Raw genomic sequence first — 22272 nt, 5'->3', positions numbered from 1 at the left:
GTGTTTATTATGCAGCCTGCAACCTAACCCTGCATTACAAGCATTTCAATCTAATCATACATGTTTCTGCTGTAATAAATCTTATCCGGTTCAGCACAGCAGTGCCGAAAATCTCATGCATCCGAGCAACATTCACCTCCCATTCATTCTCCTATAACTTTATTGCTACTTATCACAATGAATTGATCTAGATCTTGTTTTTTCCGCCACTAATTAGGCTTTCTTTGGGTGCTACATTTTGCTAAGAATTATTTTTTTCTAAATCCATTTTAACAGGAAGATTAAGAAAGAAATTTAAAAAATTCATTATTTCTCAGTTTTTGGCCATTATAGTTTGAAATTAATATAAGCTACCGTAATTAAAACTCATGTATTTTATTTGCCCATATGTCCCAGGTATTACACCGTTTAAACAATGTCCCTATCACAATTTATGGTGCCTATATTTCATTTAGAAATAAAGGTGCATTTTTTCAATTTGTGTCCATCACTATTTATAAGCTTATAATTTTAAATAATATAATAACATACTCTCTTGACATGCATATTTAAAAAGTTCAGACCCTTGGGTAACTATTTATGTTGTTTCTGTTTTTTTTTACTGTATTTTTTTTTATTTATTTTTTTAAATAAAATATCTATGTGGGTAATTTTTGGTGTGGGAGGGAAACTCCTAATTTTAAATGTAAAATAATAGAATTGTTTTATTAAAAGTGTATGTGGGTGCAGTTTACTATTTGGCCACAAGATGGCCACAGTAAAAAAAAGTCCTGGATGCGAACAAACTCGCATCCAGGAACTAAAGTTCACGGAGAAGTTTCCTGGGGGGCAGAAATACCGCGCTCTCTCACTAGAAAGCGTCGGTTTTTCTGCGGGGAAATTAGATCTGCTCGGGGGCTAGCGGCGGGCGACGGGTGCGCGCGCGGGAGCGCGCCCGATCGCGCGCACCATTCGGCAGAAGCAGCAGTGCCGATCTGGAAGAGGAAGCTCGTCCAGATAGGCCGAACTGGTTAACTTAGTCAGCCTGGCTCTATTTGGTACATTGCCGACAAGAAGGAAGCTTGACATCTCCGCTCCCACATTGCTGTTACTCAGTGATTGGCAGAGGGCAATTCAGAGTGACAGGAGGCCGAGAAGGGAGAAGCTGCTGAAATCAGATCTATGCTGTGCTCACATGTATTTACAAGGCAAACTAGATATGACAGTGCAGTTTCTAGGAGAAAAAAGGAGTAAGGGAGGAAATTACATCAGGATTAGCTTCAGTCAGAAGAAATAAAAATGGAAAAATGCCAGGGACACTTTTCTCTTTATTTACTATATAACATTCACTGAAATCAAACCCTGGACAGCACAATACATGTGTTATGTAAGTAGAACAAGTAGTTATCTACTTATATATGAGATTAGTTGGAATTTCCCAAACAAGTAGGCTACATGAGTATTTAGCACTTTAATTGTAAGAATACGATGATGTACAGATCAATGTAAATAATTTGAGTTAGTTGGCTACTTTAGAACATATAGAACAGAATACGAAAAACCTAACTGAATGAATAGCCACAGATAAAAATAAAATATTCAACTGGACATCTTTGTGTGCCCTGGCCTAGAAGACATGTCACTGCTACAGCAAGAAACTTCCACAGCTGAAATGAAGTGATAAAGAAAAACTCAGACACTTAGGGCCTGTTCAGACTATCTGCGTATGAAGAATGCGTTTAAAATCAAAGAAACGCAAGTTGAAAAACGCATGCGTTTTTCTTGCGTTCTAATGCGTATTCTATTGCGTTTTGCACACACACGTGACCCAGGGGGAAAAAAAGAATTATGGGAATCGCAGAGGAAAACGGACGCTAAAAACGCAATAGTACGCGTTTTTGATACGCGTCCATAGACTTTCATTGCGTCCGTTTCTATGCGTGACGCACAGAACTGCGTGCAGCAATGCGGATGAGAAACGTATGCGTCTCATACGCATACATGTGAACTAGCCCATTCAAAAGCATTAGGAGCCGTTTCTATGCGTTTTTGGTACCCAGACACGTTCCCTGAAAACGTCTAGGAACGCGCATAGTCTGAACAGGCCCTTACTGTACATGTACTGATAATTAACTTGCTCCTGCCAACAAAAGTCAAATGACGCTCATTGTGGCAATGTTGCTTTTTTAAAGCGGACCTGAACTCAGAATGTCCTCTCTGCTCTAAAGGATACACAACAGCATAATAACCTTTAAACAAAAAACATTTCTTTGTTACAGCTGATGAAAATCCTAAAATAAATCTTTACTAGATTCTACTTCCTGATTCATGGAAGCAGACATATTGTTAACACCCTATGCTTTCACATGAGCTTATCTGCCATCTCTGCCTTGGCAGTCATGTGACACAAGAGGAGATCAAATTACAATTTGTGATCAAACACATATGAGGGGGAATTAGACAGGCTAAAGTGTCTAAATACACATAGGATGCATTTCTGTATGTTTTCCTTCTGTCCTGTGCAAGAGCTCAGGTCCACTTTAAGTGGCTGGCTGAATGCGTCTGTTGTCTTTAAATCATCTTCGTATGGAGTACAAAAAAACATTTTGTGTCATTGATGCATGGTCTCAAGAGCCCCCTCTGATTTAGTGATGACTATTGCCACTTTACATAATTGGTCTCTTTAACCCCACTTTTAAACCAGTTTTCTTTGTGTGTCCAAAATGCGGATCTCACTATGATGAAAATAATGTTAATCTGCTTGAGGTATAGGTAGACTACATAGTTAGCTCTCCCACATTTGGCCATGATCTCACTTAGGGTCTCCTCAGTGTACACATAATTTCTCTCTTCAGTACAGGACACTGCACACGGCAAGCTGATTGAAGGTGGTGCTACTCCGGTGTTAGTTAACAGAATACTGGGAAACACTCATAAGCAGCTCTCCACACCTAGATTAATTGCTGTTCTCTTTTCATATGGGTGGAACAAATATATGTAGGTCATGAAACTACTGGGCTATGATGTATAAAAGGTCACACAGCCTATCAGGTGGATACATTCCTCCCCGAGAGTGGATTCAGCCTATGGAAATCAAGGCCTGGTTGCAATGAAAAATATCATTCCCCAGGTGACTGTAAAATATTGAAGGCTCTAACAAGAAGACAGTTTAAGCTTTCAAAAGGAGGTGAGCTGTACAGGTGGGGTCTCAAGCACTAAACACCCCCCCCCCCATGGGGCCCTCACCACAGGCTATACCCAAAGGCAGTGAAACTAGCCCCCCAAGTGCCCTCACCACCAGGGAGAAAATACAAGGCACAAGGGGCCATATACAATTCACTTTTTCTCAGGAATTTTCTCCTAGCTGATATTTCCACGCCTTGTCAATAAAATGCCTTTTAAACCGCTAGCAAGCGAAAAAATACTCAAAATAATTTAAATAATACCTTTTCACCTATTTTGGGGTACTTTTTCAATTACAGAGTGCTAAAAAGTTGTTTTAAAAAAGCTGAAAAATTATCTCCTAGGAGAAAACTCAGCAGAAAAAGCTAATTGCATATGGGCCAAGGAATGGCATGTATTCACTCGCAGGCAGTACCTGGCTATTGAAAAGATTTGCGGGATAAGCCTGACATACATTTAAAAGCAGAGCAAGTCTACCTACACCTGCAGTACCAGATCTAGCAAGGGCTGAAATAATGATACTGATGGAATGATTATCTCCTCTGTCTTAGAAAGAGACATCATTTTCACTTAATAATAATAATAATAATTCTGAAGATCATGTAAACAGCCAGGTGCTGCCTGTTGCCTGAGAGTGAGCATATGCCATTCCTTGTGTTTTGTATTTTAGAGGGTACATGTGGGTGTGGTATCCCTGGTGAGGAGGGCACCTGAGGTGTTACCTGCTGGAAAACCCCAGGATGCCAAGATGTAGCTTGTGGGTGGGGGTCCGGGGTAGTGTCAAGCAATTTTCCTTATGTTTTCTCCTACCAACAACAACAACAAATAACATTTGTAAAGCGCTTTTCTCCCATGGGACTCAAAGCGCATAAGCATGGCTCAGACCATCGTGGTACAGAGAAAGAATTTTATAAGTCTGGAAATGCCAGGCTAAACAGGTGGCTTTTCAGTCTGGATTTGAATAGTTCCAGGGATGTTGCTGTCTTTACTGGGTGTGGCAGGGAGTTCCAAAGAGTAAGGGCAGCATGACAGAAGACTCTGTCTCCAGATTTTTTGAGGTGTACTCTAGAAGTGACCAAGTTTATAGAACTTGCTGATCTGAGGTTGTGAGAGGTGTGATGCAGCTTCAGCAAGTCCTTCATGTATCCAGGGCCAAGATTGTGCAGGGATTTGAATGTCAGCAGTCCAATCTTGAAGAGTATTCTCCATTCTAATGGTAGCCAGTGCAGTGAGCGAAGGATCGGTGTAATGTGACAGTGGCGAGGCTGGTTTGTTAGCAATCTGGCAGCAGCATTCTGCACTAATTGTAGGCGACGCAGGTCCTTTTTGGAGAGGCCAGCATAAAGGGCATTGCAGTAGTCCAGCCGGGATGTAATGAAGGCGTGAATTAGGACATGATGAAGGCGTGGACTACCAGATACCCAAAATCATGTAGGATAAAACAGGAAGTGGTTGTTTCAAATCTGAAGTCTGATTGGATGGTAACAATAACACGACCTTGTTAAGCCCCATCTACACAATACATTTTTTGTGCGATTCGATCGAATCAAATTCGATTGATCGATCAAATCCGACATGTCTGATCGGGATTTGATTCGATAGTGTGGTCGAATGTCATTGCAAAATAATGGCAAATCGATCACACTACTGATCGAATCCCAATCGGACATGTCGGATTTAATCGATCAATCAAATTCAATCCAATCGAATTGCACAAAAAATTGTATTGTGTAGATGGGGCTTTAAACTTCAGTTTTTGGTTAAAGTGGACCTGAACTCTTGCATAGGACAGAAAGGAAACATAGAGAAATGCACCCTGTATGTAATTAGAGCGTTTAGTCTAATTCCCTCTCGTTTGTGTCTAATCACAAGTTGTAATTTGATCTCTCCCCTGTGTCACCTGACTGCCACGGCAGATAGGACAGACAAGCTCATTTGAAAGCACAGGATGTTAACAATATGTCTCCATCTCGTAGAAACATTGCAGATTTATTGCAGGATTTGGATCAGCTGTAACAAAGAAATGATTTTCTTTTAAGGTTATTATGCTGCTGCGTATCTTTTAGATCAGAGAGGAAGTTCTGAGTTCAGGTCCGCTTTAAGTGAAATAAATTAGAAGAATCTGGTCACTTCTAGTGAAAAGATTAGTCAAGAAGTAAGGTGGGGGAAAAAGGACAAGTCTCTTTGAAAGGGTTAGATTACACTAATTGCCTCCTAAAAAAAAATAAAAAAAAATGAAGACACTTCCAGCATTGACAAATGGGAGAAACTGAGACTGACAGCTTGTTTCTCACAGCAGCCTACATGCCTGCCTGTTTCCAGGGGTGGAGACAGAAATGTGGGAATGTCAGACTGTTCTCCATAGTTGGTATGATAGACAATTAACAAAGGTTTCTAATGAAGACAGCTGTGAAGTTCTATTTATTTAATACCGATGACCTCAAATAAAGAGATGATGAATATTGCTTTGTACTAATTAAACCTCCCCCAGTATTCTTAGGGCTGTTAAAGCTAAGTTCTTGCAGTTGGCTGAACCTAGGCACCTGAAATCGGCCGCAATTGTATGTAACCAAATGGAACAAACCGACCACTGCCTGTAACATCAAGCTTGTTGTGACTTGTGTGACTGCTTCCTGATCAGATACTGATGAGGAGGGTATAGCACCAGTGGCATAGCAATGGGGGGTGCAGAGGTAGTGACCGCATCAGGGCCCTTGGGCCAGAGGGGCCCACCCTCAACCACAGTATTAGCTCTGTATTGATCCTATGCTGGTAATAATCACTTCTATAGGTGCTTGTATTAGTAGTAATCATTAACAAACTGATCCCCATCCCCTCCTTACACTTCTGACACTGTGGTTGTCCTTGGCAGGTTTTGGTGTGCCGTACCAATTGTTATATATAGAGCGCTTGGGGGCTTAAATGTAAACCTTGCACCGGGGCCCATAGCTCCTTAGCTACGCCACTGTATAGCACTGTTCAGTCATCACATCAATACATGCCTGATTCCTCCCACTGCATCCAACTACAAGCAGGGCCAGATTTCAGGAAAGACCACAAAGGTCCAGGCCTTGGGCAGCTGCAGCGCAAGTGTTTACCTGGACATGGAACTACATATAAAAGAGGAGGCTGAAAATGGGGAGCAACACATGGAAAAGGAAAATTGACACTCAAGGGAGATATACATGAACGAAAAGGGCTACAGTGCATGGCCGATACACATGGAAGAGGGGGCTGCACATGGAATGGGAAGGGGAGGGGGTGATGCTGCACAAGAAAGGGAAGCCACAGCATACCTTGCCTAGGTGCAAAAAAAAGTATAAATCGGGCCTCGACTATAAGGCTGTCACACCCACCGCTGTCAGTCTGTTTATGATGTGCAATATTGTGTCCTGTCTATTGTGCACTTTCTTAGAATGCAAATGCACATGAACTAAGCACACAGAGTGGAAATAACTCGTACAGTAAATGTTTTTTGAAGCACAGTGTAATTGCAGGAAGACAAACAAGTGTGAACAGGCACTGATGTTCCGACGTGCAGCACGACAAGCAATGGAATGATCCTCAAGGTGTGAAGGTAAAGCTGGTGGCAAACAGCTGCATTTCAGGATATATATATATATATATATATATATATATATATATATATATATATATATATATATATATATATTTATATATATATGTATAATTAGACAAACACACTTTTTTCATATGTTTACAGCCCAATAATTAGACTTTCTCTGTTACCCATTGCATGTAGAGTAAAGAGTAGGCTAATGTTAGGGGGCCATAGTCGCGAAAGTATGCTAACATTGTCGAATGCAGGCAGCACACAGCAGGTTTACCAGTACTTACGGTAGTCACGTAGCGATCGTTGCTCAAATGGTCCAGCCTGTGTTATTATGATAGTAATGTAGTGCATGTTACCCTAGCAATGTGCATGTTACCTAGGTAACAGAGGTTGCCGTAATTGCACAACAGGTTCTCCATAAGTCATATGTTGCTGTGCATGGCAATTTTAATGTCCTTTTGTGAATATGTCCCAATGTCTACTATAAAGTGTACTTCCAATCACCGAAATAGGATATTTGTTCTCTCCATGTGGCCAGGTTAATATTCAATTGAGTGTATACAATAAACTGCGCGTAAGATCTCATAATGAGTAGACTGTAATGCAATTGCATGTAATTCTTGCATTCTGCTCTACTCATTGTGCTGTAATGCTGGGAATACACAATGAGATATTTCAGCCGATTTACTGTCCATTCGATTTTCCAATCGAATTTCTTATCTTTTCTTATCAATTTCCATTTACTTCTATGAGAAATCGATGACAAAAACTATCGAAAATCAGAACGGACATGTCAGAAATTATCTATCAAACCATCTATCTGCCAAATAATCTACTAGTGTATTCCCAGCATAAGACTTTACTCACATTGTTCTGCCTAATGCAGTTGTGTTCATACAGCCTGATAGCAAACTGTTGTTTAAGTCTATTCAGAAATGTTCATTCTCATATACTGGGATTAAGGTAGTCATATATGGCTCAATTATAATTCCAGCAGGAAATCTATTGAAAACTGATTGAACCGACATTGATTGAACCAACACATATAAGTAGTAGTGGGAATGTAAGGAGAGTCCTGGCACTACTGTCTAAGGCAGCTGTTATAGCAGTACAAGCCATGTAAACCTATCAGTACTCAGATGTGAAGAGCCAAGTACTCATCACTTGTCTGCATACTCACACAGGAGCATTGCTATGTCTACATGGAATGTACTGTACAGGGTGGGCCATTTATATGCATACACCTTAATAAAATGGGAATGGTTGGTGATAATAACTTCCTATTTGTGGCACATTAGTATATGTGAGGGAGGAAACTTTTCAAAAACTTTTGAAAAAACAAAAGTTGGATTCAAAATGGCCGACTTCAAAATGGCCGCCATGGTCACCACCCATCTTGAAAAGTTTCCCCCCTCACATATACTAATGTGCCACAAACAGGAAGTTAATATCACCAACCATTCCCATTTTATTAAGGTGTATCCATATAAATGGCCCACCCTGTAGTTTAGATTAGTAATAAAAGTTGTCTCTCACACTACTGTAAAGGCCTGCACCCACTAAGTGATTTTCTTGGTGATCTTTCTGATGACTGGCATTTTTTAAGCGACTAGAGATCGTTTTCACGATCTCGTGACATGGGAACTGGCGCACAATTGCACGAATTATGTCAGGCAACATGTGGTGATAACTCCCGTCATGATGGATCTGTAAGATCCTTGACGACTCCTGGGCAAATGACCAAAAACGATTGACTTACCATTCGCGCCCATCGTGTGCCGTCGCATGACGTCACTTGTTCCCGCGGGTTTGGAAGATGGATCAGGGTCCCTGGTTCATCAGGAGGCATTGCTGTGAGATTCCCTGATCCATATTCAGGTGAGTTTCCCTCTTCCCATCCTTTCATTTCTTAGTTACCAGCAGCCTCTATGCCTACAAAGGATGAACACATTTTCAGATACCTCCTAGCCTCATGAGGAGTCCAATAGTGGAGGAAAGTGGAAATGTATGGTGCTATTTTAATCACTCCAATAACAAAGTAATTAGATAAGCATCCCTGCCTTGACTAATGAGTTCAGGGGCAGGGCCGGCCTTAGGTTTCACAGCGCCCTGAGCAAAACCTGATTTTTGTGCCCCCCCTCTTCATCATCTTCCCACATGCATATACACACATGCGCTCGCGCGCACACACACAGGTCCATATATAATTCCCCTTTTCCCCTGAGATATCTCCTAGGACAGTGGTTCCCAACCTTTCTGACGTCGTGACACATCACACCAAATGCTCAGATCTCCGTGAAACTTCACATATGTATAATAGAAAAAATACTATTAATAACCACGAAAGGATAGATAGAGTGCATTATCCTGAATACACATTAAAATGAAGGCTAGAACCTGTGGGACAGTTAGCCTCCTCCCCCCCCCCCCCCATTTAGAATGATAGCACAGCACTGACAATTTGCATCACGTGTTATAGCCGCAGTGTGCCCCCCCCCCCCAAACAGGGACGGATCTGGGGGGGGGGGGGGCAAGCGGGTATCTTGCCCCAGGCGCAGTTTGTTGTATTCTTAAAAAATTTGGATGGGGAATGGCAGTTTAGGCGCCAAAAACCTGACCTTGCCCCAGGCTCAACTTGGTTTGGATTCGTTCCTGCCCCCAAAGAAAAACGCCCTCAGACTCAGTATAGGTAGGTAGCCAGGCATAGGTGCCCCCAGTATAGGATCTCATGTGTAGGTGCCCTCAATATAGGTTGCCAAGCATAGGTGCCCCCAGTATAGGAAGACAGTTGAAGGTCTCCATCCCCCATAGGTAGCCAGGCGTAGGTGCCTCCAGTATAGGTAGCCAGGTGTTGGAGCCCTCAGTAAAGGTAGCCAGCTATAGGTGCCCTCAGTATAGGAAATCAGGTGTAGGTACCCTCAGTATAGGCAACCAGCCATAGGCGCCCCCTTGGAAGCTTGCGCCCTGAGCGACCGCTCCGGTCGCTCATATCAAAGGCCGGCTATGTTCAGGGGTCCATTAAAGCGGGATTGTCACCATAAAAATCACATTTTAACAGCAACTGGTCTGAGTGTATTAAGTGATAAAGATGCTAATCCTGCATTCAAAACTTGCAAAACTTTTTCTGCTGGCATGGTTTGGAGTTATCACATACTTTAGGAGCACTGACCCTTTAAATAGTCAGTGCCAAACAGTTGCATGCTGGGGTGTTATTTGTATCTATAATATATTCCTCCTCTTCCATTTATTTCCCTGCCTAGCTGCTTATCTGAAACACGATCCCCTGCTCACTTGTGTTTACAAGCAAGGCTGAGGTGACTAAGCGATGGAAGGAGAAAAGAAAAAAAAAGTAATAGGCAGAAATGACATCAGGATTTAGCCTAAACTGTGGGCAAAAGAAATGGCCCCCCACCAGGAACAGAATTCTCTTACTATATAAAATTAACTGAAATCAAAACATGGACCCAGTACAATACATGTGTTATATAAGTAGATCAAGTATTTATCTACTTATATATGTGGGTTTTTTTCCATGGCATAGTATGACTGATCCTACTGCTTTAAGAGAGGGGGGTGGAGGTTTATGGTGCTATCCCAATCATCCTAATAACAGAGTAATCAGATAAGCATCCCTACTTTGACTAATGACTACAGGGTCCCTCTAATCGACCCCTTGCCTTTCTGCAATAAGAGTAAAAGTGAAAAAAAATACACAGATTATTGCAATATTTTATTTCATCTGTAAAATGATGGAAGGTTTTGGTGGCGTTGCAATATGGGGTGGGGATGGTGCGACCAGGGCCGGATTTGTACTTTTTACCACCCAAGGCCAATGTCACCAGCAGCCCCCCTTCAGTATAGGTAGCGAGATGAACCCTTCCCCCCATCCCTCTAGTATAGGTACCCTTATGACCCCCTTAATCCCTCTCTTTCCCACTCCCTTTTTTTCAGTACAGCTCGCCTCCACACCGTAGCAGCCATCAGTGTCACTCACTTCTCTGCTCATCTCCAGTGCAAAAGCTTCCTCTTCCCCTATGTCTCCAATGCTGCCCAAGTCTATAGCCGCCGGCCACAACGCAAGCGTGCACAGAGAGCAAGGTGGCTGCTGCACAGGCGGCTAGCAACAGAGCACCGCGGTCAGGCGCTCCCCTGATCTCCCTGCACTGCAGCATTTTCAGGCTTGCAAATGCTGCACCAGTTTAGCCTGCTGCTTTGGTGCCCTTGCTCCTGTGGTGCCCTAGGCTATGGCCTAGGAGGCCTTTGCCTAAGTCCGGCCCTGGGTGCGACTGCACCAAGGCCCCTGCTGCATCAGTTTTTTTTTATTGGGGCTGTAGTGATAATGATCACGCTATATGTGAGTTGAATAGTGGTTATCATAGTTACATAGGGGTTGATTCATTAAGCTGCTAAAGCAGCATAGCTTAAATTGAGCAGCGCAAGTTAAAAATGTGAGCGGTGGTACTGCGTAGCGTGCACTCGTAAATTAAGGGGGCTCCCTGTACAGTACTGGCCACGCCACTCCTAGCATGAGATGTGAGGTTGCTGTAATACACCTCCTTTAAAGGGCCAAAATGCTGCCTGTCATGCAGCACATACAACCGTAGGGGCTTTCTGTAAGCCCGCCCGTACTAACTTTGGCGCCAATAGCAGCGCTGTACTAGCATACTGGCGGTTCTGGATTGGGCAATCGTCCTGTCACTTATATGCACACAGGACCATTGCCTAATCCAGAACTGCCAGTATACTAGTACAGCACTGCTATTGGCTCTTTAGCTGTGCAGCTTAATGAATCAACCCCATAGTAGTTACATCATCAGTTTAGTTGAAAAAAGACTTCAGTCCATCAAGTTCAACCAGAAAAAAACAATAAAAAAAAAACAATACCATCCTGAACCTGCACATATACCAGTTGATCTAGGGGAAGGTGAAAAACTTTACAAGGTTACAAGGCCTGGGCCAATCAGCTTTAAAAGGGAAAAATTCCTTCCCGAACTCCAGATAGCAGTCAGATAAATCCCTGGATCAACTATCCCAAGGTGCATGACATTACATTTGTCAACATTAAATTTCATCTGTCATGTGCCTGCCCATATGGCCATGTGGTCAAGGTCCTGTTGTAATGTGTCACTATCCTTCTTATTAACAAACCATTTCTCACAAGCCAGTTTTGGTAAGCTGTATCATGATAATTATTCATATAGTACCAATACCAATGCTTCGTAGCTAGGCAATTGGGTTCCTGTGGGAACTCATCTCGATGGAGCCTCTCATTATCTTGATGTTAGGAAAGCCCCCCTCTGGATATGGCAAATTATTTGGTATCAATTACTCATAAGCTGTGACAGGGGTATACAGTACATACAGAAATGGCACACAGAAATGTGGGCGCCCAGTAATGCCGATAGTAAAATACTGGTATTTAATACCAATATTTTACTATTAAAGTGTAAAATATCGGTAACAGAACCCTCCCCCTGACGCTTAACCCTAAATCCCCCGGTAAAACTACCTGCCTGACACCTAACCCCAACCCCACCTCCGCAAAACTATCTGCCTGACACCTAACCCTAAACCGCATCACAGCACACACCACCTGCCTGATGCCTAGAACATCCAACTTCACCCATCCCCGTGCACAGATTACCTGCCTGGTGCCTAACTCCTAACTACCTGTCTGACACCTAACCCCAAACCCTTTACGATACTTCCTAAGTGACGTCTAAACCCCACAGCACAAACTTCCTGCCTGCCGCATGACCCTAATCTCCCCCCCAAGCCCAAACTACCTGCCTAACACATAACCCTTCCCCTACTCCCCCCCCCCCCCCCCGAACACAAACTACCTTCCTGAAGCCTAACCCTAACCTTCCCACGCACAAACTACCTGTCTGACACCTATCCCTAAACCCCCCTCTGCACATACTTCCTAACTGACGTCTAAATTCGCCCCCCCCACAAACTACCTTCTGACGCCTAACCCTAAACCCCCTCCCCCGCACTATCTACCTGCCTAACACCTTAACCCCCACTCACACACATAAACCAACTGCCTGACTCCAAACACTAAACACTCGCTCCTTACCGACGCCGATCCTGACACAAGAAAAAAACACATAAGCTCTCAGGCACCGCCACAGGCACCTATAGCCAAATTACGTCTCAATGCTGATATTTCTATAGGCGCCTATGACGGTGCCCAAACTTCTGGCGCTAGCGGGTGCCCAAATTGCCTGCTTCAGGAATCCTTATCTCATTACCCTGTTATCGCTGACATCAGATAATAACATACATTTTCACCCCTCAATTACTGGACACGCCATTGGACCTAGGTGCACCCAAACAGCTCTTGTGATAAATATTAGGACTGCTTATAGCACCAAAGATAAAGCAAAATGTCGTTTTTATTATGGTTGACAACAAATTGGCCTTTTGCCTAATTGTACCTGCACTTTAAACTGTGTAATTCTGCTCTTTCAAGACGGAAGCTTGAACAGTCCAAAGCTCAGGATCAAAATCAGAGTCATACCTTAAAAGAGGGAAGCTTCAAGCTCCTAATGAGGCTTTCCTCACTGATTTGAAGCTCCCCTCCACATCAGGGCCGTGCAGCTCTTCCTTCTAAAATGCGGGCCTGCCTTACTGTGCATGGGCGGGCTGGGTTGGCTGTTGCGTGGCCACGCTGGAGGAAGAAGAGCTGCGTGGCCCCCCCGATATGATTAGCGACAATGCATTGATATCAGAGCAGGGAGGGAAGCCTCAATAGGATCCTGAGCTTCCCTCTCTTTAGTTAAGTATCTCATTATGTACCCGTGCTTCGGCTCTGGTACCCTTTAAGATTCCAGACTGTCTAAAATGTGTTAAAATGTTACCCTCTTTCCTAAGCGGCTGTGCAACCCACTGCTTGTTTGTTCATGTTTTTATGTTCTTCTGCATGTGACCACATCATTCATGAGTAGAAATACATGAATCATCTTGACAAACCTCACAGGACGTGGTCAGAACACGTATGGAGGGTCTTACTTCTGCAATGTGGCTGTTTGCTCTCCTTGTACTGCCAGATTGCATGCCAGGTTATAGGAAATGCCCCCCCTCCCACATCTACACATGCACACTGAAACATACGAATAGTGTGACACAGAGCTGCTTAGGGAGGAGAGGTATGTTGTTATCCTGCATCAGGCGCCGACCCTGGTGCTGTCCACTAACTATAAAATCTTGATTGTACAATCTTCCCGTTTTCATGTAGTTTTATGCCTGGTACACACGATGCAATTTCCCATTAGATTGACGGCCGAATCAATAATTTCTGACAGGTCCGAGATCTGATTTCTGATAGTTTTTCTGATCGATTGTGTATAGAGGTGATCGGAAAATAGATCAGAAAAACGATCGAAAATCAGATCGGACCTGTTGGAAATTATCGATTTGACCATCAATCTGATTGGAAGTTGCATCGTGTCCCAGGCATTAAAGTGCCCATACATCAGGTGATGATTGGGCAGATCGGTCACAAGACCGGTCACTCTCTGATCGATCTATGCAGGTCAACTGGCGGGAGAGCTAGGAGCGTGACAAAAAATGGGCGTACCCATGTAAAGAAAAGTGGACGTGGTCATGATGAGTCATGGGCGGGTCCAAATGGACATGAACTTACCGGCAGTCTAATTTAAAGACAAAGGGCTTGATTCACAAAGCGGTGCCATCCTAGTTAGCACGCCTAAAGACTTTGGGCGTGATAAGTAGGGTGCTAACTAGGTTAGCACCGTTTTCATAATCAGATCGCACGCAAAGTCCCGCGCGCAAAACAGCCTGGTGTGCGCGAAACGTCGCATCACGGTACGACGAAAACGGTGCACCCGATGCACCTATAAGGTCGCATGGGGTGCGACCTTAACGGCACATAGTACAACGTTAACGTCGCACCCTATGCGACCTTATAGGTGCACACACAAAGTTTTGCGCACGGGACTTTGTGCGTGAGATCTTTTTAACACGCCTAAACTCAGTTTAGGCGTGAAGAGGTGCCTTTACGAGCGTGCTAACTGTTAGCACCGCTTTGTGAATCAAGCCCAATGTGCTTGTCCAGCAGCAGTTTGGACAAAGCACTACTCCCTTAATAAACAATAATGCCCTAATTACCATACATGTATTAGGATTAGATTGTGAGCTCCTCTAAGGTCAATCAGTGACATGACTATGTTCTCTGTAAAGTACTGCTGGTGTCAACACTGCATAAATATATAATAATAATCAGAGCCGAGACAAGGTCCTCCTGCACCCAAGGCTGAGACACCAAAGTGCGCCCCTCCATCCCTCCCACCCCTGCCGTCACACACTGATTGCTATTAGACTAAGAGGCACCCCAGGGCCCCCATTCCCTCAGACACCTTAATCTCTAGTTATATGGCTTGCAGTCACTGCCATGTATCCCTTTTTCTTATTTCGCTCTGCTTCAAACACAATAGGGGAATGATAGCTGAGTGAGTTTTGCGCCCCCCTTTTACACTGCGCCCTGAGGCTGAAGCCTCTCTTGCCTCTGCCTCGGCCTGGCCCTGATAATAATAATATGGTAGGTCACTGGACTATGACTTTGATAAGGATTAGATTCTAAGCTTCTCTGAGGACAGTCATATACAGGACTTTGTGCTGCAGAAGATGTCAGTGCTATATACATAATAATAATTGTATTAATATTATTATTTATTGTTATTAGTTGTCCACCAAGGTAGGGGGGAGGGTTATTACTTCCGTCCAGGGGGGGTTATTAGTTGCCCAGTAGAGGATGGTTCTGTGTGAGAATAGAGCTAGGATAGGTTGCATTTTATCATACAAAGACATTGAATCAATGATTGGGTTGCAAAAAAATATTATAAATATATATATATATATCCACGGTAATTTCGGTGTCTGTAGATGCAGTTTAATAATGACTTTATTATGGTTTGAATAACTTGAATCCACGAGCCTTGGAGTTTCAGCAGGTTATGTCAGGAACAGCTTATGTTAGTACACAGAACACGGGCATGCTGGTCACACCAGGCTTCAGTCCCCGGGTTCATTCACACACTCCTATTATCACTCTATCGCGGATATCAGCAGAAAGCAGTAGAGGAAAGGAATGCTGCTCACCTTGCATGACAGCCAGCAGGCTGTACATCACTAAGTAACCCGTGGGGTTGTTGCAGCACTGCAGGCAGCTCGGAGTGAAGCGCCCCCAACCACATGGCCCCTCTTTGAACTCCTCGCAGAGATCATGCTCCTTTGCTTTCTTCTCTTTGGCATCACCATTGGGGACACCCTGCTTAGCATCTCCATCAATGGACTGCAGAGACACCTCGCCTATAGAGGTGAAGGCTGGGTTATCTATGCCTTCCTCCATGACATACACCTGCAGAAGATGAGAGGGTCTGAGAAGTCCCCTAACAGATCCCTGAAGAGGCAGCAGCAGTCCCTCTGACAGCCTATCTGTGCATGCTTCCGATGTCTCACTGCCAGGGAAATGAAGCAACACCAGCTGATCTCTGTCATTAATGTCAGACATGAGTTGAGTAATAGAAGGTGGGGACACCACCTTGGCTGCTGTGTTTGGGATGAGCCCACCTGTCCCAAACCACACCTCCTCTTCCCTGTTCTCCAGCTTCTGTCCCTCCACCTGGGAGAAGAGCTCATCACCTGACCTGACAACGCCTACTGTACCTGGCTGTGCTCCCTCCTCTCAAGTCTTCATCTATTGCACAAAGGTGGAAATATGCTGCTTTTCTGCAATGCTTTTGTTGTGGCATAGAAAGGAGGAAGTTATGTGCTGATTGTCTCTCTGGTGAAACAGCTCAGGAATCTCACTTTACATCTATTAGGTATTGACAGTTTGTACTGTGAAAGCAAAGATCACTCTCATATCAGCTGAAGCTGTGTACAAGCTTGCGATAACTGAGATAACTGTCAACCTAACGATCCAGTTGTGAGTGTTTTGGGAAGCAGTTTAGGAACAATCACTGTATAGTACTGTAGTACAGCCTGTTCAACTATCTGCAGAGAGTGGCCTGTGCTGTTCTATGGAGAGGTGTTGGGGGAGGACACCCTGCTGAGTGGAGTACAACAAAACTGTGGGCCAGTGCACACCCAAAAACGCTAGCGGATCCACAAACGCTAGCGGTTTTTGAAGCTGTCTTTCAGAGCGATTCCAGGCATGTTTAGAGAGATTTTCATGCCATATTTTATATTTTATATTTTGTTACAGTAAAGCTTTTAGGGCTCTTCACCTCTAGGGCATTTTCGGGCTTTTTTCAAGCGCAGGCGATTTTCACAATCGCTCACAAAATGCTTGTGCAATTATGAGAAGGTTCATATCTGCGCAAAGCGGTGCCTGTACCATTTTTGGGTTTTGTTCTAATGGAAGGTATAGGAGTGCTAAACGCTCACAAAATCGATTTATGCAGTGATTGTGTTTGCGGTTTTAAAAATATATACATTGTATTTATTCTTTTCCGGCTCAAAGACTTCACTTCCTGACTTATGTGCCTACATAAGCACTTTGCACAAAATCGTACTGTGCAGTGGAGCGTCGGGAGGGGGAAAAATAAAAACGCGCAAAAAATATAAAATCACTGCCGTCAGCGATTTCGATTTTAGATGGGAACAAGGCCTATCTGAACAGGTTCTGTAACAAAAACGCTTGGAAAAACCGCACTGATATAGCATTTTTCAGAGTGGTTTTCCACTTTTATAAACTTAACATTGAGGCAGAATCACCTCAGAAGTCAGTTTGCGTTTGGGGAAAAATCGAACCGCTCTGGTGTGCACCATCCCATTGCAATACATTAGCCAAGCGGTTTACAGCCCGCAAGCGTTTTAAAAAACGCTCAGAACCACTCTTGGTGTGCACCAGCCCTACAAGAGGGATCTAATGAGTTTAATCACTGACAGGGAGGCAAAGTATATCAAGAGTCACCTGTACTCACCCTAGGTTTTCGCCATTGACAATTATAAAGAATTGTTTCAGGCAGCGAAAATCTAAGGTGTGTCCATAGCTAGAGCCTTTGTGGACTTGTAAGTGATAATTTTGCATGCGATTAACCACATAGACAAATTAGCATTTTGCGCTATTTTTTTAACAAACTTTTGTGGTGCGTTTTTGCAATTTTTATGCGTATTTGGATGCAATTTGTATTTGAATGCAATTTTTTGGTTTGCAATTTTTCTGTGCATATCAATGACGGTTTTTGTAATCAAAAATAACTTATAACATGTAATCTAAGTATCTTCAAAAGAGTGCATGATTTTTCTTGAAAAAGATAGATTCTTCTGTGTTACCATTGACTTGCATTGAAACGCAAACTGCGCACACACGAAAAAGAAGAAAAAAAAGACCTGTCGTGCAGTTTTAAACTGCAGGAAAATTGTAAATGCTTGTAAAAATTGACACCATTGAAATACATATAATGTCCAACAAGCCTGATTTTGGCAAATCGCAAAACGCATGCAAATTAATATAAGAATGGACGGTCCCTTAGTGTGGAGCTGTAGCTCACACTGACATATTGTAAGTGAGGAGCTGTAGTTCACATTGACATAGAGATGGCTCGAACTTCAGATTTTGGGTTCGAAAACGCAGACTTCCGCAAAAGTTTGAGTTTGCGCGAACCTGGCGAACCGCCATAGACTTCAATGGGCAGGCGAATTTTAACATATACAGGGACTATTTCTGGGCACAAAAGTGATGGAAAAGTTGTTTCAAGAAGTCTTACACCTGGAGGGGGGAATGGTGGAGTGGGATACATGCTAAAAGTCCCTCGGAAAATTACGTATTTGATGCACAGTAGGGTTACAATCCCTAAAGGGCAGAAATCACATTGCATTGCTAAATTGGAAACATAAAGTGCTTTAAAACATCTTGCGTGTGTATGCATGGATCAGGTAGTGTAAGTAGTGTACTGCTTCACACTGACCAAATTCACTGTTTAACGCACTGCCACAAACAGCTGCAAAGGGTTGTCATTAGTTGACACTCTCAGGACATAAAATGTCAGTCCTCTCGGCGGCAATGTTTGTGTGGTGATGGCCGTGCGCATGCGCACGTTGGCGAGAGTGCAGGCGATGATGATGAAAATTGAAAAATAGCTTGCAATAGATAGAAGAGTATAGTAGAACTACAAAGTCCAGCAACTCACTGTGGTCTGTATGCAGTGTAAGTATAACCCACACAAACAGATATCTATAACAGATACAGTAGCAAGCTAAGCACAGCTTATGATAGAAAGTGTGCTGGCTTGCTTGCAATATAGATAGAAGCGTATAGAACTACACAGCCCAGCAATGACTGTGGCAGGCCTGTATGCAGTGTGACCAGTTATAGCACAGCTTGTATGCATGCTCATTATAGCACAGCTCTACTTCCTTATACACATGCTCATTATAGCACAGCTCTACTTCCTTATACACATGCTCGTTATAGCACAGCTCTACTTCCTTATACACATGCTCGTTATAGCACAGCTCCACTTCCTTATACACATGCTCATTATAGCACAGTTCCACTTCCTTATTTACATGCTCGTTATAGCACAGTCCCATTGACTTTAATGGCACGGTGAACTTCTGAAACCTTCATGGCATTTCTTCAGCCACAATTTCTTTACTAAAGGTGTACAAAGTGTACCCAAATCCAGGCAGTGGAGGGGGATCAAGGGAAAAATATTCAGCAAAAATTACGTATTTTAGGCTTTTTTCATATGTACGGCAGACTCCGACTCCAACGCCACAGCCCTGGTTATAAGATATCTTTTTCATGTGAATATCCTCATATGTGAGGAACACTGTTTAATTCTATTGTTATATTTTACTTGTGAATTTTCAATAAACACCCTTGGAAATCTGGTTATAAGATAGGCCGATAGTAGAGTATCGGTAACACTACTGATATTCTACTATCGATAGCAGAAGATACTAGACAATTGGTAAAATTACAGATATGCTACTACTGGCAATATCTCCTGCCCATTTTTCATTGCAGCGCTTTTATATGTATGCTTCTTGGGGTACATGCGCTTTGAGTCCTATGGGAGAAAAGCGCTAAACAAATGTTATTGTATTGTAGTGTATTGTATTGTACTTGGCCTTGTCAGACATAGCCGACCCATTAAAGTGTACCTAAACTGAAACATAAAAAAAAGACTTTAACTTACCTGGGGCTTTTACCTGCCCCCTGCAGTTACCCTGTGCCTGCGCCAGTACTTAAGGACCCTCCAGTCCCCCGCTGCGGCTCAGCTTTGGTTCTGCCGACTGAGCCAGTTGATGGCCACTTTGATTCTGCCGACGGAGCCAGTCGATGGCCACTGTGGCCGCGTGGCCCTTGCCACACGCTTATCTGTTCGCACTCCTGCCACTAGGGGGGAGAAAACCTATACTGCGCCTGCACAGGACGCTCCCGGCGATGGGCGTGCAAATGAGCACGGGCGCAGGTGTAGTAGCAATCGACTGCTACAATCAAAAACTCAGCTCCGGCAGGGGACCGGAGGATCACTGAGCACCGGTGCGGGCACAGAGTGACTGCGTTGGGCCGGTAGAAGCCCCAGTTAAGTCAAACTCTTTTTTTCTTCATCAGTTTAGGTTTCCTTTAAATCTTAGTTTTGAAAAAACAGTCGGCACTACAAAATCTCCACCAGCAAGAATGGACAACTTGGTGTGAGGACCCCACAGCAAGCTAACTCACAAAAGAGAGTCTGAAGCCATATAAATTACTTATTTTTATTGCACAGTTATCTTAAGCATTAAGATCAAAGCTGATTCGCCGCATTCCCATGGCAGAACAAGGTATTTATCGCCCCAAAATCCTGTGGCAAAATTCCACTACTTTTTGGGTCGTAGATTTTGCTGCACGGGGGAGGCAAAGCTGTGTGCAGTAGCTCTGCATACAGTCCAGTCAATCTCCACCGATCTCCGCCTATCCCTGCCCTTCTCAGTGAAAGAAGACTGAGAGGGGCGGGGAGAGGTGGAGATCTGCAGAGATTGACTAGAGCAGAGGCAGAGCTACTGCACAAAGCTCTGCCTCTACCAGGAAACCATCGCAGAATTTTTCCGGGAATGCGGCAAATCAGCTTTGATCTTAATGCTTAAGATAACTGATAATAATAATAATAATCTGAACATTTGTATAGCGCTTTTCTCCTGTCGGACTCAAAGCGCTCAAGAGCTGCAGCCACTGGGACGCGCTCAAGAGGCCACCCTGCAGTGTTAGGGAGTCTTGCCTTGAACTTCTTACTGAATAGATACTTGACCTAGCCAGGATTTGAACGCTGGTCTCCCATGTCAAAGGCAGAGCCCTTAACCAGTACACTATCCAGCCACTATAACTGTGCAAGAAAAAGAGGTAATTTATATGGCTTCAGACTCTCCTCGTAAATATCAGAGCAAACAGGGCAGTCAATAAAAGGAGAATTAATAGACACTTGGTGCTGCTTGTGAAACAATTGCTGGATTTATTCTGCTATAGCAATAAAAGTATGTCACTGTAGCGGTGCAGATAAATTGCAAACATACCATAGACTGAAGAGCCATACGATGGGTGGTGCGCACAGAGATGAGCCTGATGGCTGTTTCATACCGGCCGGCGCTTCTTCCAAGGCTGTTTATCTGCACCGCTACAGTGACATACTTTTGATTGCTATTGCAGAATAAACCATGCTACATTTTCACAAGCAGTGCCGAGTGTCTATCAATTTTCCTTTTATCATAATAAGTTTTGAGACAGTGTGGGGCCAAGTGCTGAGGAAAGATGACAGGACACACAACGGAGCGCTTTGGGCGGGTGAGGCAAGTAGGCGAACAATGCACTCGTCCTGCACTTAGCCGAGCTCATCCACCACTCCGGTTCCCTCAGCAACGCATTATGGCCACTCTACACCCGCCAGTGTCTAAGCATTTATTTCCTTTTAAACAATACCAGTTGCCTGGCAGTCCTGCAGATCTATTTGGCTGCAGTAGTGTCTGAATAACACCAGAAACCAGCATGCAGATAATTTTGTCAGCATTGGAGTAACTACAATTCATGGGGCCCCTCAACAAAACTTAGATGCCCCCCAATGTTCACCCCGCATCCCTTGCCTCCCCAAGGTGCCCTTCATGGCCTTGGGGCACATCTCACAAGGGTCATAAAACAAGATCTCCACACCCATAACAAGTGTAGCCACAAAAACTCCTGATCTGAAGTATATGTGAGGAGGTGTGTTGTCCAGCAGAGTCCCAAGACTTCCTACGGATACAGGAAAAGCACAGAGAGACCAGGAGCCCCTTATGGTGTAGTATATTAACCACCCTGGCGTTCTATTAAGATCGCCAGGGCAGCTGCATGAGGGTTTTTTTTAAATAAAAAAAAAAATATTTCATGCAGCCAACTGAAAGTTGGCTGCATGAAAGCCCACTAGATGGCGCTCCGGAGGCGTTCTTCTGATCGCCTCCGGCGCCCAGAATAAACAAGGAAGGCCGCAATGAGCGGCCTTCCTTGTTTTGCTTAGATCGTCGCCATAGCGACGAGCGGAGTGACG

General features: G+C 43.8%; 1 protein-coding gene across 2 annotated transcripts in view; it reads right to left on the bottom strand.

Annotated features, from left to right (window-relative positions):
- The window catches only part of LOC137526536 (solute carrier organic anion transporter family member 4C1-like), a 100843-nt gene extending 84439 nt beyond the window's left edge, over positions 1–16404 (bottom strand). The window contains exons 1-2 of one of the 2 annotated variants that reach the window (XM_068247476.1): positions 15863–15947; positions 8496–8668 (exon numbers count right to left, since the gene is read on the bottom strand). In XM_068247476.1, coding sequence (XP_068103577.1) covers positions 8496–8523 — 28 coding nt within the window. In that variant the 5' untranslated portion in view covers positions 8524–8668; positions 15863–15947. Of the gene's footprint in view, positions 1–8495; positions 8669–15862 lie in introns of both variants that reach the window. The other variant, XM_068247474.1, reaches the window with a different exon arrangement.
- Between the last annotated feature and the right edge of the window lie 5868 nt (positions 16405–22272).

This window comes from Hyperolius riggenbachi, chromosome 1 (genome assembly GCF_040937935.1).
Source record: "Hyperolius riggenbachi isolate aHypRig1 chromosome 1, aHypRig1.pri, whole genome shotgun sequence".
Classification (NCBI taxonomy): domain Eukaryota; kingdom Metazoa; phylum Chordata; class Amphibia; order Anura; family Hyperoliidae; genus Hyperolius; species Hyperolius riggenbachi.
The sequence above is the reverse complement of the archived record's forward strand: the minus strand, read 5'-3'. Positions and strand labels throughout refer to the sequence as shown.